Below are 16,268 nucleotides of genomic sequence, written 5' to 3' on the forward strand. Positions count from 1 at the left end.
AGCTGGAGGAACACAGCACGTCAGGCAGTAGCAGGGGAGTGGGAATAACACAGTGTGGAGCTGGAGGAACACAGGTCAGGCAGTAGCAGGGGAGTGGGAATAACACAGTGTGGAGCTGGAGGAACACAGGTCAGGCAGTAGCAGCGGAGTGGGAATAACACAGTGTGGAGCTGGAGGAACACAGGTCAGGCAGTAGCAGGGGAGTGGGAATAACACAGTGTGGAGCTGGAGGAACACAGGTCAGGCAGCAGCAGGGGAGTGGGAATAACACAGTGTGGAGCTGGAGGAACAAAGCACGTCAGACAGTAGCAGGGGAGCGGGAATAACACAGTGTGGAGCTGGAGGAACACAGGTCAGGCAGCAGCAGGGGAGTGGGAATAACACAGTGTGGAGCTGGAGGAACAAAGCACGTCAGGCAGTAGCAGGGGAGCGGGAATAACACAGTGTGGAGCTGGAGGAACACAGGTCAGGCAGTAGCAGGGGAGCGGGAATAACACAGTGTGGAGCTGGAGGAACACAGGTCAGGCAGCAGCAGGGGAGCGGGAATAACACAGTGTGGAGCTGGAGGAACACAGGTCAGGCAGTAGCAGGGGAGTGGGAATAACACAGTGTGGAGCTGGAGGAACACAGGTCAGGCAGCAGCAGGGGAGCGGGAATAACACAGTGTGGAGCTGGAGGAACACAGGTCAGGCAGTAGCAGGGGAGCAGGGAGGTCACTGTTTTGACCGTTCATCAGGACTCGAGTTTCCTGCTGCACTGGTGCTGCCAGACCAGCTGTGTTGCTCCAGCTCCGTACCATAGCTGTCCTCCCTGTAACAGGGAGGCTACATTATTGAGCTGGAGAGGGCTCACAAGAGATTTACCAGGATATTGATTAGAATGGCAGCTCTGGCGTACAAGATGTTGGATAGGCTGGGACCTCTTTCACTGGTGTCGTTGTTTGACAGGTGACCTTGTAGAGGTGTATAAAATCATAAGGGGTATAGATAAGGGGAATGGCAGGGTGGGGGAGTCCAAGACTCAGATGGCATATTTTTAAGGTGAGAGGAAAAAGGTTTTTAAAAAAAGGCATGGGGGGGCAGACTTTTTTTACACAAAGAATTGCTTGTGTGTGGAATGGGGTTCCTGAGGAAGTGGTGGATGTGGGTACCGTTACAGCGTTTAAAAAATATTTGGATAAGTACGTGAATAAGAAAGGGTTGAAGGGATATGGGCCAGGAGCAAGCAGGTGGGGCTAGTTTAGTTTGGGATTATGTCTAGCATGGACTGGTTGGGCCGAAGGATCTGTTTCTGTGCTGTAGAATCTGATGGATCCATTGGTGTGTAGGCATTGCTGGAAAGCAACTAGTGTGCTGATAAGAAGCTGATGTTTCTCCATCTGCGAACTCAGGCGGAAACAATCAGAATACAGCTTTGGAAAGTGGTGAATATGCTTCCTTCTGTTTAATGCATCCAAACTCATCATTGTCGTTAACATGGATCCGATACTATCTGTTATACCCTCCCAGGACACAGCGTGTCTATTCGAGCTATCAGAAGGGGATCTGAAATAACAGCACAGAGGCTGCTATCCCATCACCAAGTCACCCTTTATTTACTGGTACACTGTGGCCAGCCAGCTCAGAATCAGGCCCCCCGGGCTGAGGAGATTCCAATCGCCTGGTTGTATTGCTCAGCCAATTGGTCCAGGCTGACAACCTCAATCAAAGGTTGTCGTACTGAACGAGGGTACGCTGGTCCCGATCACTACAGGGTCGAAGCTCATGTTTCCCTCAGGTGTCACATAACAACCTTCCCTTTACGCTCTGGCTCACCTTGTCTCCCCAGCCCCCACCCCTTTGCCACACAAACAGGTGACACATGCCACCCCCAGACCTCCCAAGAACAGTCGAGGTGAAGACAGTGATGTGGCAGTGAGCCAGTGCAAGCTGGTAAGGCTGAGGGCAAAGGCTGGGCGAGAAGGGCTTTCATTCGCATAGTGCCTTGCCTGGCCTGCGGACGTTTCCAAGCCAGTCGAACATAGTCACTGTCAGGTAGCAGGTTATACTAGTCACTGGCCCATTGGCAAAACCTCACGACTGGAATAGTCTGCAGGAATCAAATGCCACTAACTTGGAACCTTCCATCAAACAGGTCACAGGTCACTCAAAAATACAAATTGCAGAGAAAGAGAGACAGAGAGAGAGAGATAGGGAGATGTGTATAGTGCAGGAGGGTGAGAGAGGGACAAAAAGACAGAGCCCAGTGAGTGAGTGACAGAAACACAGAGAGGAGTATGAGGCTGTGGAGTGGCAGACAGGAAATGGAGTCAGTGAGAGAGGGACAGTGAGTGACCCACTTACAAAATGGGTCATGTCGAGAGGGGGACAGGAAGTGGGGGCTGAAATAACTCCAGAGGCCAATATGCCATCAGCAGGTCACCTTTTATTTACACATGAACGGTCATTGACCATCGTACTGCCCCTAACACAGTCAGCGACCAGCAGGTCAGCATCTCTGACACTCCTGTTCTTATCTGTCAGCCAGGGCTCCCTAGTTGGACCAGACTAACAGCCTCAATCAGGGAGCTCCTGGAAAAGGGTGTATGGGATTCAGATACAACAGGCTGACCTCATTACAACCACTACAATGGGCATCGAGGGAGACACGGAATGGGGGGGGGGGCATCAAGGGGGATGGGGAATGGGGGGCATCAAGGGAGATGGGGAATGGGGGAGCATTGACGGAGACGCGGAATGGGGGTCATCGAGGGAGACAAGGAAAGGGGCAGCAATCGTGGCAGACAGGGAATGGGGGAGCAATTGTGTGAGATGGGAAACGGGGTATTTGTGTGAGATGGGGAACAGAGGGGGATCATGGGAGATGGGGAACGGGGAGCATCGAGGGAGACAGGGAAAGGGGGGGCATTGAGGGAGGCAGGGAAAGGGGAGGACATCGTGGGAGACATGGAATGGGGGGCATTGAGGGAGATGGGGAATGGGAGGGCCATTGTGGGAGCAGGGAATGGGGGAGCCATCGTGGGAGACAGGACGGGGCAGGGGGTACCATCGTGGGAGACAGGGAAAGGGGGAGAATTGTGGGAGACAGGGAAAAGTGGGGGGAATTGTGGGAGACAGGGAAAAGGGGGGGAATTATGGGAGATAGGGGAACGGGGGCATCGTGGGAGATAGGGAAAAGTGGGGGGGAATTGTGGGAAACAGGGAAAAGGTGGGGGGAATTGTGGGAGACAGGGAAAGGGTGGGAATTGTGGGAGACAGGGAAAGGGGGGCATCGTGGGAGATAGTGGAAGGGGACAGAGGGAGGGACAGGGAAGACAATGCGTGAGTGATAGACAAACAGATAAGGCGATAGAGTGGAAGGTGGGATACAGTTTGGGGAGGGACAGAAATGAGAGGGATTTGTAAGCATGGAAATGGAGACAAGATACAATGGGGTCACATGTGTACATGAGAGATAGAGACCGGGAGAGAGAGAGGGGGAGAGACGGAGAGGGAGAGAGACAGGGAGAGAGAAAGAGAGATGGGGAGAGACAGACAGAGAGAGGGACAGGCGGAGAGAGAGAGAGAGACAGAGAGAGACAGGGAGAGAGAGAGGGAGAGACAGGGAGAGAGAGAGACAGGGAGAGAGAGAGGGGGAGAGACAGAGAGAGAGAGAGACAGGGAGAGAAAGAGGGGGAGAGACAGAGAGAGAGAGAGAGAGAGACAGAGACAGAGACAGGGAGAGAGAGAGGGGGAGAGACAGAGAGAGAGACAGACAGGGAGAGAAAGAGGGGGAGAGACAGAGAGAGAGAGAGAGACCGGGGGGAGAGAGAGAGAGACAGGGAGAGAGCGAGATGTGTCAGCTGATGAGTATCGGTGACACATTCTGGGTTTTAACATCAATGAAGAGCTGGTTATAAAATCACAGGCCTCTCAGCAATACAGGACAACAGTCTCAACTGAGAACACAGCAAAGGCAGAGGTGTGATCGAGTTGAAAGGGAGCGGGAGATTCTCCCTGTGATCCCAGTCAATGGGCAGAAGCAGCAGAGTCTGGACACTGTGCTCCCCCACACTCCGGACAGAGACATCCCAATATGCCAGAGGTGGAGAGATGCTGCTGTGTACGGACAGGAAGCAGGAGGCTGATGGGGTTCAGGGGGTGGGTGCAGTTACTGCTGTGCCCGGCAGTTCCACGGATGGGAAGGATCGCACTGGGATATCAACCGTGAGTGCTGATGGGGCGTTCCCCCAGGAGCCAGTAGGTCCTCATCTTGCCTTTACCCTGGAAGACAAGTGGGCATGGTGTGAGACACACAGCTTCCCCAGCATCGTGCTTCCCTCCAACCACAATTCAAATAGCAGCCTGTGCGTGTGTTTGGAAGATGTTTCTGTGAGAGGGACACAGTGCCACTCTGAGCTGGGACACTCAGTCTCCCCACAGCCTTTCCATACAGCCTGTGTCGCAGGATGCCAGCAGCCCAGCATCCGCACCCTCCAGCTGAAGAAGCAGACTGGGCAGCAGTTAATGTCCTGCTCTCCTCTCACACACAACCACAGATACCAAGTCAGAGAATCTGCTGAGCGCCAGTCTGACAGGTACAGGGAGCTTTACTCTGTATCTAACCCCATGCTGTCCTTGTCCCTGGGAATGTTTGATGGGGGGACAGTGCAGACGGCGCTTTACTCTGTATTTAACTACATCCTGTCCATGGGAGTGTTTGATGGGGGGTGGGGCACAGTGTATAGGTAGCTTTACCCTGTATCGAAACCCGTGCTGTCCACATCCTGGGAGCATTTGATAGGGGGAGAGTAGAGGGAGCTTTACTCTGTATCTAACTCCGTGCTGTCCCTGTCCCGGGAGTGTTTGATGGAGGGGTACCCAGGGTTGAGGAGCAGAGTGTATGGGATACAGACACTGGTTATAGGGTACCCCGTGGGGAGCAGGGTGTATGGGATACAGACACTGGTTATAGGGTACCCCGTGGGGAGCAGGGTGTATGGGATACAGACACTGGTTATAGGGTACCCCGTGGGGAGCAGGGTGTATGGGATACAGACACTGGTTATAGGGTACCCCGTGGGGAGCAGGGTGTATGGGATACAGACACTGGTTATAGGGTACCCCGTGGGGAGCAGGGTGTATGGGATACAGACACTGGTTATAGGGTACCCCGTGGGGAGCAGGGTGTATGGGATACAGACACTGGTTATAGGGTACCCCGTGGGGAGCAGGGTGTATGGGATACAGACACTGGTTATAGGGTACCCCGTGGGGAGCAGGGTGTATGGGATACAGACACTGGTTATAGGGTACCCCGTGGGGAGCAGGGTGTATGGGATACAGACACTGGTTATAGGGTACCCCGTGGGGAGCAGGGTGTATGGGATACAGACACTGGTTATAGGGTACCCCGTGGGGAGCAGGGTGTATGGGATACAGACACTGGTTATAGGGTACCCCGTGGGGAGCAGGGTGTATGGGATACAGACACTGGTTATAGGGTACCCCGTGGGGAGCAGGGTGTATGGGATACAGACACTGGTTGTAGGGTACCCCGTGGGGAGCAGGGTGTATGGGATACAGACACTGGTTATAGGGTACCCCGTGGGGAGCAGAGTGTATGGGATACAGACACTGGTTATAGGGTACCCCGTGGGGAGCAGAGTGTATGGGATACAGACACTGGTTATAGGGTACCCCGTGGGGAGCAGGGTGTATGGGATACAGACACTGGTTATAGGGTACCCCGTGGGGAGCAGGGTGTATGGGATACAGACGCTGGTTGTAGGGTACCCCGTGGGGAGCAGGGTGTATGGGATACAGACACTGGTTATAGGGTACCCCGTGGGGAGCAGGGTGTATGGGATACAGACACTGGTTATAGGGTACCCCGTGGGGAGCAGGGTGTATGGGATACAGACACTGGTTATAGGGTACCCCGTGGGGAGCAGGGTGTATGGGATACAGACACTGGTTATAGGGTACCCCGTGGGGAGCAGGGTGTATGGGATACAGACACTGGTTATAGGGTACCCCGTGGGCAGCAGGGTGTATGGGATACAGACACTGGTTATAGGGTACCCCGTGGGGAGCAGGGTGTATGGGATACAGACACTGGTTATAGGGTACCCCGTGGGGAGCAAGGTGTATGGGATACAGACACTGGTTATAGGGTACCCCGTGGGGAGCAGGGTGTATGGGATACAGACATTGGTTATAGGGTACCCCGTGGGGAGCAGGGTGTATGGGATACAGACACTGGTTATAGGGTACCCCGTGGGGAGCAGGGTGTATGGGATACAGACACTGGTTATAGGGTACCCCGTGGGGAGCAGGGTGTATGGGATACAGACACTGGTTATAGGGTACCCCGTGGGGAGCAGGGTGTATGGGATACAGACACTGGTTATAGGGTACCCCGTGGGGAGCAGGGTGTATGGGATACAGACACTGGTTATAGGGTACCCCGTGGGCAGAAGAGTGTATGGGATACAGACACTGGTTATAGGGTACCCCGTGGGGAGCAGGGTGTATGGGATACAGACACTGGTTATAGGGTACCCCGTGGGGAGCAGGGTGTATGGGATACAGGCACTGGTTATAGGGTACCCCGTGGGGAGCATTGTGTATGGGATACAGACACTGGTTATAGGGTACCCCGTGGGGAGCAGGGTGTATGGGATACAGACACTGGTTATAGGGTACCCCGTGGGGAGCAGGGTGTTTGGGATACAGACACTGGTTATAGGGTACCCCGTGGGGAGCAGGGTGTATGGGATACAGACGCTGGTTATAGGGTACCCCGTGGGCAGCAGGGTGTATCGGATACAGACACTTGTCACAGTGTACCCCGATGGGGATCAGGGACAATACTGCCTGCTGACGAGGCACACCTCAGGCCTGTGTGGAACCAGGATGTTCTCCTGCCACTGTTTACCTTCAATTCTATATCTCCTCGTAAATCTAGCTCGAAGCAGCTGAACTCCTCCAGCACAGCCTTTGTAGCTGCAGACATGTGGATCTTCAAGGCTACAAGGAGAAAGATAAAGGCAGAGTGAACGTGACTGTCTCCCTCTGGGACTGCGTCTCACCCTAACTTCCCATGTAATGCTGCTAAAACACTGAGGGTCCCCGCTTCCCTCCCCATCAGACAGTTACCCCAGACCTCCTCGGTTTCCTTATCACTCAGAGGCACTGTCCTCTCACACCCCATTGAAGTCTCACAGGTATGGCAGGAGGTGGGACTCACATCTTGAACGCAGTGTGTCCCTCACCTGCTCACAACAAAATGGGTGGCACAGTCATTCCCAGGCACAAGGTTAATAATTCCAGACCCATTTCCCAAAATTACACTCGAGATCTGGAGAAACAAAATCACTGGACTGTACACCATCGGAGGGTCAGTGCTCTGAGAGCGGGTCCTGAGGGAGCAGGCACTGTGAGAGGGTCAGTGCTGAGGGAGTGGGCACTGTCGGAGGGTCAGCACTGAGAGAATGGGCACTGTTGGAGGGTCAGCACAGAGGGAGTGGGTACTGTTGGAGGGTCAGCACGGAGGGAGTGGGTACTGTTGGAGGGTCAGTGCTCAGGGAGCGGGCCCTGAGGGAGCGGGCACTGTGAGAGTGTCAGTGCTGAGGGAGTGGGCACTGTCGCAGGGTCAGCACTGAGGGAGTGGGCACAGTCGGAGGGTCAGTGCTGAGGAAGCCCACACTGTCAGAGGGTCAGCACTGAGAGAGCGGGCACTGTTGGAGGGTCAGTGCTGAGGGAGCGGGCGCTGTCGGAGGGTCAGCACTGAGGGTGCGGGCACTGTCGGAGGGTCAGCGCTGAGGGAGCGGGCATTGTCGGAGGGTCAGTGTTCAGGGAGCGGGCACTGTCGGAGGGTCAGTGTTCAGGGAGCGGGCACTGTCGGAGGGTCAGTGCTGAGGGAGCAGGCATTGTCGGAGGGTCAGTGTTCAGGGAGCGGGCACTGTCGGAATGTCAGCGCTGAGGGAGCGGGCGTTGTCGGAGGGTCAGCACTGCGGGAGCGGGCACTGTCGGATGGTCAGTGCTGAGGGAGTGGGCAGTGTCAGAGGGTCAGTGCTGAGGGGAGCGTGCGCTGTCAGAGGGTCAGGGCTGAGGGAGCGGGCAGTGTCGGAGGGTCAGTGCTGAGGGAGCAGGCGCTGTCGAGGGTGAGGGCTGAGGGAGTGGGCATTGTCAGACGGTCAGTGCTGAGGGAGCAGGCACTGTCGGAGGGTCTGTGCTAAGGGAGCGGGCACTGTTGGAGGGTCAGCGCTGAGGGTGCGGGCACTGTCGGAGTGTCAGTGCTGAGGGAGTGGGCACTGTCGGAGGCTCAGTGCTGAGGGAGCGCCACACTGTCAGAGGATAGGTGCTGAGAGAGCGCCACACTGTCGGAGGGTCAGTGCTGAGGGAGTTGGCACTGTCGGAGGGTCAGCGCTGAGGGAACGGGCACTGTCAGAGGGTCAGCGTTGAGGGAGTGGGCACGGTTGGAGGGTCAGTGCTGAGGGAGCGGACACTCTCGGAGGGTCAGTGCTGAGGGAGCGGACACTCTCGGAGGGTCAGTGCTGAGGGAGTGCCACACTGTTGGAGGGTCAGTGCTGAGGGAGTGGGCACTGTCGGAGGGTCAGTGCTGAGGCAGTGGGCACTGTTGGAGGATCAGTGCTGGGGGAGTGGGTACCGTGACAGGGTCAGTGCTGAGGGAGTGGGCACAGTCAGAGGGTCAAGGCTGAGACAGTGGGCACTGTCGGAGGGTCAGGGCTGAGGGAGTGGGGCACTGTCGTAAAGCTGAAGTTGGCCTGTGTTGGGGATGATCTGGGCGGCTGGAGAAATGCAGGATGTCACTCCTGAGAAACGAGGCAGTGAGAACGAGCAGACTACCAGCCGTACCTTCACCATTGGACTCCATGCGGGACGCTGTGTTTACCGTGTCCCCAAACAGGCAGTACCTAGGCATCTTTAAGCCGACCACACCAGCGCACACAGGCCCTGTGTGAACAAAAAGGGGGGCATTCACCTACTGACAAGCAAAGCGACTCTGAACCTACACACACTGCTCTGGGCTGAGACACGGTGCCGGTGGGCCATGTGCCTGGTCCACCCAAAACCTGGGCCCTCCTCTCAGGATAAACAATGGGACGGAAGCGAGGAAGGATTTTCTCAGTTCGAGGGAGGTGTGTCTCTGGAAACCCTGACATTGAGCAGGCTCAACACAGAAATCTCGCAGTTTCTGACGATGAATGAAGTCAGTGGATGGTAAACCCAAAATAAACTAGTCCCACCTGCCTGTTCTGGGATCATATCCCTCCAAACCTTTCCTATCCATCTACTTCTCCAAATGCCTTCTTCAAGTAACTGCAGCCACATCCACCGCTCCCTCAGGAAGTTCATTCACACACATGAACCACCCTCTGTGTCAAAAAATTGCCCCTCATGTCTTTGTTAAATCTCTCTCCTCTCACCTTGAAAATGTGACCCCCGCATTCTTGAAATCCCCTATCCCAGGAAAAAGACACCTGCCACATCTATTGGTACCTCCCACAGTTTTATGAACTTTTATAAGATCATCTCTTAACCTCCCACGCTCCAGCGAAATAAGTCCCAGCCCTTCTTTATAACTCAAACCTTCCATACCCAGCAACATCCTGGTAAATCTCTTCTGAACTTTCTCCAGTTTAATAATATCCTTCCCATAACCGGGCGACCAGAACGGGGCACAGTGCTCCAGGAGAGGCCTTGTACAAGCTACAATCTGATTGAATGATGGATCAGATCAGAAGGGCTGAATGGTCTTATGTTCTGAAACAGGCTGTAAGGGATCCCATCCTCATGTCCTGCCCAATGAGGCACAGGGCTCCATGCTGGGAGGGAGATAATGATGTAGTGTGCTTAGGCCCAACAATTGTAGTATCATCGAATCCCTAAATTGTGAAAGCAGACCATTTGGCCCATCTAGTTGTCACTGACCCTCTGAAGACCAACCCATCCAGATCCTATCCCTGTAACCCTGCCTTTTCCATGGCTAACCCACCTAGCCTGCACATCCATAGATACGATGGGCAATTTAACAGGGCCAATCCACCCTAACCTGCACACCTCTGGACTGTTGGAAGTAACTGGAGCATCCGGAGGAATTTCACGCAGACACAGGGAGAATATGCAAACTCCACACAGACAGTTGCCCGAAGCTGGAATGAAATCCTGGCGCTGAGAGACAGCAGTGCTAAACACTGAGCCACCATGCCGCCATGTACATAAGCAACCAACTTAAGTTCAGAGGCTGTTGCTAGGCTGTCTTCAGCACAAAATGAAGAATTTTCCACATCTGTCTGTCCAACGGTTAAGCCATTAACCCACCTCTTCCCTGGCTCTGTGGAAGCTGTATCTAGTATCATCACCCCCAACACCACCTCCCCACACCAACCCCCCCCAACATCTCCCCCCCCCCGCCGTATCCCTGCAAGAGATTTCAGTTTTCCAGGCATTCATTCGACCACCTGGGCCTACTTTTTGAAAGTTCCCGTTGACCCCATTCCAGCTGATCCCTCTGTCTGATCCTTGCTGTGGTGCCAGCTCCCTGGAGTGAATGCCCCACCATACCCTTCAGGATGCCCCTTACCCGTGTGGATCCCAATCCTGAGCCTGAGCTGCTGGTCAGGCCGGTGCCGGGTTTTGAAGGTTTTGACAGCAGCAAGGAGAGCGAGGGACATCCGAGCCACCTCCCGGGCGTGTAGCTTCCCGTTCCGCTCTGGAAGGCCAGACACCACCATATAGGCATCTCCAATCGTCTCCACCTGCAACCCAACAACAGAGAGAGGCAGGGAGGCACTCCCCATCACACCCAGCCCGGGGTGGGGGGGGGGGGGCAGGGAGAGGGTGGAGGGGAGGGGAGAGAGGGTGGGGGGGGGAGAGAGTGGGGAAGGAAGGGAGAGAGAGGATGGGGGTGGAGAGAGGGTGGGTTGGGGGAGGGAGGGTGGGGAAAGAGACAGGGTGGGAGTGGGGAGAGAAAGAGGGAGGGTAAGTGAGAGGGAGAATGAGAAGGGGTAAGAGAGAGGGAGAATGAAGGGGTAACAGACAGAGAGAATGAGAGGGGGTAAGAGAGACGGAGGGAAAGAGGGAGACAGTGAGTATGTAGGGATTCATAATCAGAGAGAGAGGGAGGGAGGGTGAGAGGAAGGAGTGAGTGGGTGAATAGAGAGAGAGAGAAGGTAGACTCTCCGTCTCATCCCAAAAGGGAGAGAGATTGAGGGAAAGCCTCAGGAAAGGAGAGAGTGAGAGAGAAAGAAAGAGAGAAGGAGAGACAGACGAATAGAGTGAGTGATGGAGAAGGAGAGAGAAAGAGATTGGGGGAGAGAATGAGAGATATGGAGAGAGATTGAGAGAGACAGAACGGAGTAGAGTGAGACAGAGTGAGAGGTGGAGAGAAGGAGAGAGCGAGGGAGGCAGAGAGAGAGGAGAAAGACAATGAGGGAGAGAGTGAGTGACAGAGTGAGAAAGAGAGAGACAGAGAGGAGTAGAGTGAGACATTATGTGACGGAGAGAGAGAGAGTGAGGTAAAGACAGAGAGAGGAGGAGAGTGAGAGTGAGTGACGGAAGAGAGTGAAGGAGACAGACAGTGGGAGGCAGAAAGAGGAGAGAGATAATGAGGGAGAGAGTAGAAGTGAGAGGGAGGAGCGAGATGATGAGGGAGATATGGCTGATCAGTGGGGGGTGGTGGGGATAGGGTTGGGTGATTGCTGGGTGGGGGGTGGGGATAGGGTTGGGTGAGACTGCTGGGTAGGGGGTGTGGGTATAGGGTTGGGTGAGACTGCTGGGTGGGGGTTGGGGATAGTGTTGGGTGAGTCTGCTGGGGGGGTTGGGGATAGGGTTGGGTGGGACTGCCGGGGGAGGTGTGGGTATAGGGTTGGGTGAGACTGCTGGGGGCGGTAGGGATAGGGTTGGGTGGGACTGCTGGGAGGGTAGGGATAGGGTTGGGTGGGGCTGCTGGGTAGGGGGTGTGGGTATAGGGTTGGGTGAGACTGCTGGGTGGGGCTTGGGGATAGGGTTGGGTGAGTCTGCTGGGGGGGTTGGGGATAGGGTTGGGTGGGACTGCCGGGGGAGGTGTGGGTATAGGGTTGGGTGAGACTGCTGGGTGGGGGTTGGGGATAGGGTTGGGTGGGACTGCTGGGAGGGTAGGGATAGGGTTGGGTGGGGCTGCTGCGTAGGGGTTGTGGGTATAGGGTTGGGTGAGACTGCTGTGGTGGGGGGGAGGTTGGGTTTACCTTATAAACATCAAAGTTGTCAATGATGGCATCAAAACAGGTATAGAGATCGTTGAGCAAGGTCACTACCTGCGGCCAATCAGAGAAGAGTTTACTGGCAGGTTGGCAGCCAGAACATGACCCATTCGAGGTGAGATAAAGGAGGGAAATCGTGGGTTTGGGTGCGCAGGGTCCCCAGGGGTAGGAGGTAGAGCATGGATGGGGGCAGGGAGGATCTGTCCCAGGGCAGTTCAAAAGGAGGGTCAGGATTTAGGGTAGAGCCCTGGGGGTGGGTGGTTGGAGGAGGGGGACAGGGTGTGGGGTTATAGCCCTGGCAGTGGGGGGAGGGTTTCAGGGTGTGGGGTTAGAGCCCCAGGATGGGGGACAGGCGGACAGGGTATGGGTTAGAGCCCTGGGATGGGGGGGGGGCAGGGTGTGGGGTTAGAGCCCCAGGGTGGGAGACAGGCAGACCGTGTGTGGAGTTTGAGCCCCGGGATGGGGGAGGGGGACAGGGTGTGGGGTTAGAGCCCCAGGGTGGGGGACAGGCAGACTGTGTGTGGGTTTGAGCCCCGGGATGGTGGGAGGGGGTCAGCGTGTGGGGTTAGAGCCCTGGGGGTAGGGGGAAGGGAACAGAGTGTGGGGTTAGAGCCCCAGGGTGGAGGGAGGGGGAGGGGTTATAGCCCCAGGGTGGGCGGAAACTCAGGGTGAGTGGGGGAGAGACTCAGGGTTAGTGCATTTGACGTGGGGAGGACACGGTGTCAGGGTTGATAGTACCTGCCACACCCCCCCACCCGTGGGGTACCTGCATCGGCGTGCTCTCCGCTGACAGTGCTGTGAAACCTACAATGTCGCTGAAATAGATGGTGACGCTGTCGAAGGCCTCAGCCTGGACCGTCTCCCCCCTCTTCAGCTGCTCAGCCACCGAGCTGGGAATGACAGACACGGCCATCAGGCTGTGTGACCACAGTAACACCACCACCCCTCCCCCACCAACTCCCCGCTGAACCACACTCTATCCCCCCTGCGCCCACCTCCTGGAACAGTCTCAGTTTTGCTGGGTCCCAATCCTGGAGCTGGGTCCCTGGGTGGGGGACAGGGACACACAGGGTGAGAATGTAACACTGTGCCAGTAAACCAGTGAGGGCATTAGGAAACGTGTGGTCTAATCTGCCCACCCGGGGAAGCTGGCAGCATTTAAATTAAATCGAAACGTGAATAAAATCTGGAATTAACAATCATTGAAAGAAAACCCATCTCGTTCACTGACAGGGAGGTGAAATCTGCTGTCCTTACCTGGTCTGGGCTGATTTGGGACCCCTGGCCCTCTGAAATAGCCCCAGCAAGTCTCTCAGAGTGTAGTATCATCGGATCCTGACAGTGCAGATTCAGGCCATTCGGCCCATCCAGTCTGTGCTGACCGTCCGAAGGAGTGTCCCACTCAGACCCACACCCTCTCCCTTCCCCATAACCTAATGGCTAACCCACCTAGCCTGCACATCTCTGGTCACTACAGGCAATTTAAACATGAACAAGCCACCCTAACCTGCATTGAAAGTCACAGTCATACAGCACAGAAACAACCCTTCGGCCCAACCCGTGCGTGCCGACCCATAATCCCAAACCAAAATAGTCCCACCTGCCTGCTCCTGGCCTGTATCCCTCCAAACCCTTCCTGTTCCTGTACTTATCCAAATCTCCTTTAAACGCTGTAACTGTACCCACACCCACCACTCCCTCAGGTAGTTCATTCCACATGCGAACCACTCCCTGTGAAAAGAAATTTTAGCCCTCGTGTCTTTTATAAATCTCTCTTCTCTCACCTTAAAAACATGCCCCCTCGTTTTGAACTCTTATCGCCCAAGGGAAAATACACCTGCCGTTCACCTTATCTATAAACCTCCAGAAGAGTCACCTCTCACGCTCCAAAACCCCAACTTAACCAGGCTCTCCTTATAACTCAAACCCTCCCATCCCTGGCAAATCTCCAGTTTAATAATGTCCTCTCTATAACTGGGAGACCAGAAGAGGCCTCACCAACATCCTGTACAACACTATGTGGCTCACTGGTTAGCATTGCTGCCTCACGGTTCCGGGGACCCGGGTTTGATCCCACCCACAGGCGACTGTCTGTGTGGAGTTTGTATGTTCTCCCTGTGTCTGCGTGGGTTTCCTCCCACAGTCCAAAGATGTGCAGGCTACGGTGGATTGGCCATGCTAAATTGCCCCGTAGTGCCCAGGGATGTGTAGATTAGGTGGGTTATAGAGGGATGGGTCTGGGTGGGATGCTCTGAGAGTCATTGGGGACTTGTTGGCCCAAAGAGCCTGTTTCCACTCTGTAGGGATTCTATTCCAATCCAACACTTGGACTGTGGGAGGAAACCGGAGCACCCAGAGGAAACCCACGCAGACACGAGGAGAATGTGCAAACTCCACACAGACAGTCTCCCGAGGGTGGAATCAAACCCGGGTCCCTGGCGCTGTGAGGCTGCAGTGCTAACCAGTGAGCCACCGTCTCAGTGGTATCCATAGGCCTTTGGGGATGCTATAGGCATGCTCCAGGGAAGTGAGCAGCTTTTGTGTCCCAAGAGTGAACAACACAGTAGATGGGCCGAAGGTACTTACTGCGGCAGGATCTGGTAGAGCAGGGCTTCGGCTTTCCCCTTCTCTTCCAGGTAGGCCTGTGTTCGGTCCTCCACCAGCTCCTCCAGATTGTTGGCGTACTGCTCCATCCTCGACAGCAGGTTGTCCAGAATGTTGGAGCTGTTCTCCCTGAGGAACCAGACAGGATGGAAAGCCACTCACCAGAGAGATGCTGACTGTATCACACAATGACCTTGCAGAAGGGGATGGCGGAGGGTCATACAGTCCTACACCATGAAAACAGGCCCTTCGGCCCAACCAGTCCATGACGACCCATAATGCCAAACTAAGCTAGTCCCACCTGCCCTGCTCCTGGCCCATATGCCTCCAAACCTTTCCTATCCATGTACTTCTCCAAATATCTGTCACATCTGTTGAGGAGTTCAGATTATCAGGAAACTCAGTGAGCTGGGAACAGTAGGAAACGAAGGAGGAGGCACAGGGGACCATTCGCATTGGCCCCAAGTGGGAATATTTCCCAAAAGGTGGAGACTGTGCCGGGGTGGGTGGTTATGTTGGTGATGGGATTCCCAAGTAAAGATACCTAAGTCATACAGCCATAGAGATGCACAGTGCAGAAACAGACCTTTTGGTCCAACTCATCCCTGCTGACCCAGATATCCAGAATTAATCTAGTCCCATTTGCCAGTATATGGCCCATATCCCTCTAAACATTTTCTATTCACGTACCCACCCAGATGCCTTTTAAATGCTGTAACTGTACCAGGCGCCACCACTTCCTCTGGCAGCTCGTTCCATGCATGCACCACCCTCTGTGTGAAATAGTTACCCCTCAGGTCCCTTTTAAACCTTTCTCCTCTCATCGATCCCAGGGAAAGATTTTGGACTCCTCTACCCTGGGGAAATGACCTTGTCTATTCACCCTCTCCCTGCCCCTCATGATGTTATAAACCTCTATAAGGTCACCCCCCTCAGCCTCCACTGCTCTGGGGAAAATAGCCCCAGCCTATTCAGCCTCTCCCTGTAGCTCAAACCCTCCAACCCTCGCAATATCCTCGTAAATCTTTTCTGAACCCTTTCAAGTTTCTCAAAATCCATCCTATAGCAGGGAGACCAGAACTGAACACACTATTCCAAAAGTGGCCTCACCAATGTCCTGTACAGCCCCAACATGACCCTTCCACCTCGTGTACTGAAGGTAATGCTGGGGAGAATGGGGGATGGGTGCAAATACTGGAAAGATTAAAAAGGTGGACCCACAGGCTCTGGGGCTAGTCCAGAACAATGTTCAATGCACTCAGTGGGATATTTGGACACACAGAGGGTAACCGGAGGGGGTGATGTGTGTGTGTGTGTAAAAAGTGAGTGTGTATTTGTGTATGCGTGAGAGTGCACGCGCCAATGTGTGTGTTATGAGAGTGGGTTTAAGTGGGTGTGACTGGGTGTGTGGTCTTCC

The 16,268-nt window shown here is 54.8% G+C and overlaps 1 protein-coding gene across 1 annotated transcript in view; it reads right to left on the minus strand.

Moving 5' to 3' along the window:
* Positions 1 to 706: 706 nt before the first annotated feature.
* The window catches only part of LOC125449751 (atrial natriuretic peptide receptor 1-like), a 45,925-nt gene continuing 30,363 nt past the window's right edge, over positions 707 to 16,268 (minus strand). Inside the window, exons 16-22 of the mRNA XM_048525626.2 lie at positions 14,834 to 14,980; positions 13,014 to 13,137; positions 12,233 to 12,301; positions 10,591 to 10,765; positions 8,862 to 8,960; positions 6,919 to 7,010; positions 707 to 4,262 (exon numbers count right to left, since the gene is read on the minus strand). Of these exons, the coding sequence (XP_048381583.2) occupies positions 4,200 to 4,262; positions 6,919 to 7,010; positions 8,862 to 8,960; positions 10,591 to 10,765; positions 12,233 to 12,301; positions 13,014 to 13,137; positions 14,834 to 14,980 (769 nt within the window). The 3' untranslated portion in view covers positions 707 to 4,199. The remainder of the gene's footprint in view (positions 4,263 to 6,918; positions 7,011 to 8,861; positions 8,961 to 10,590; positions 10,766 to 12,232; positions 12,302 to 13,013; positions 13,138 to 14,833; positions 14,981 to 16,268) is intronic.

The sequence above is a fragment of the Stegostoma tigrinum genome, chromosome 47 (genome assembly GCF_030684315.1).
Source record: "Stegostoma tigrinum isolate sSteTig4 chromosome 47, sSteTig4.hap1, whole genome shotgun sequence".
Classification (NCBI taxonomy): Eukaryota; Metazoa; Chordata; class Chondrichthyes; order Orectolobiformes; family Stegostomatidae; genus Stegostoma; species Stegostoma tigrinum.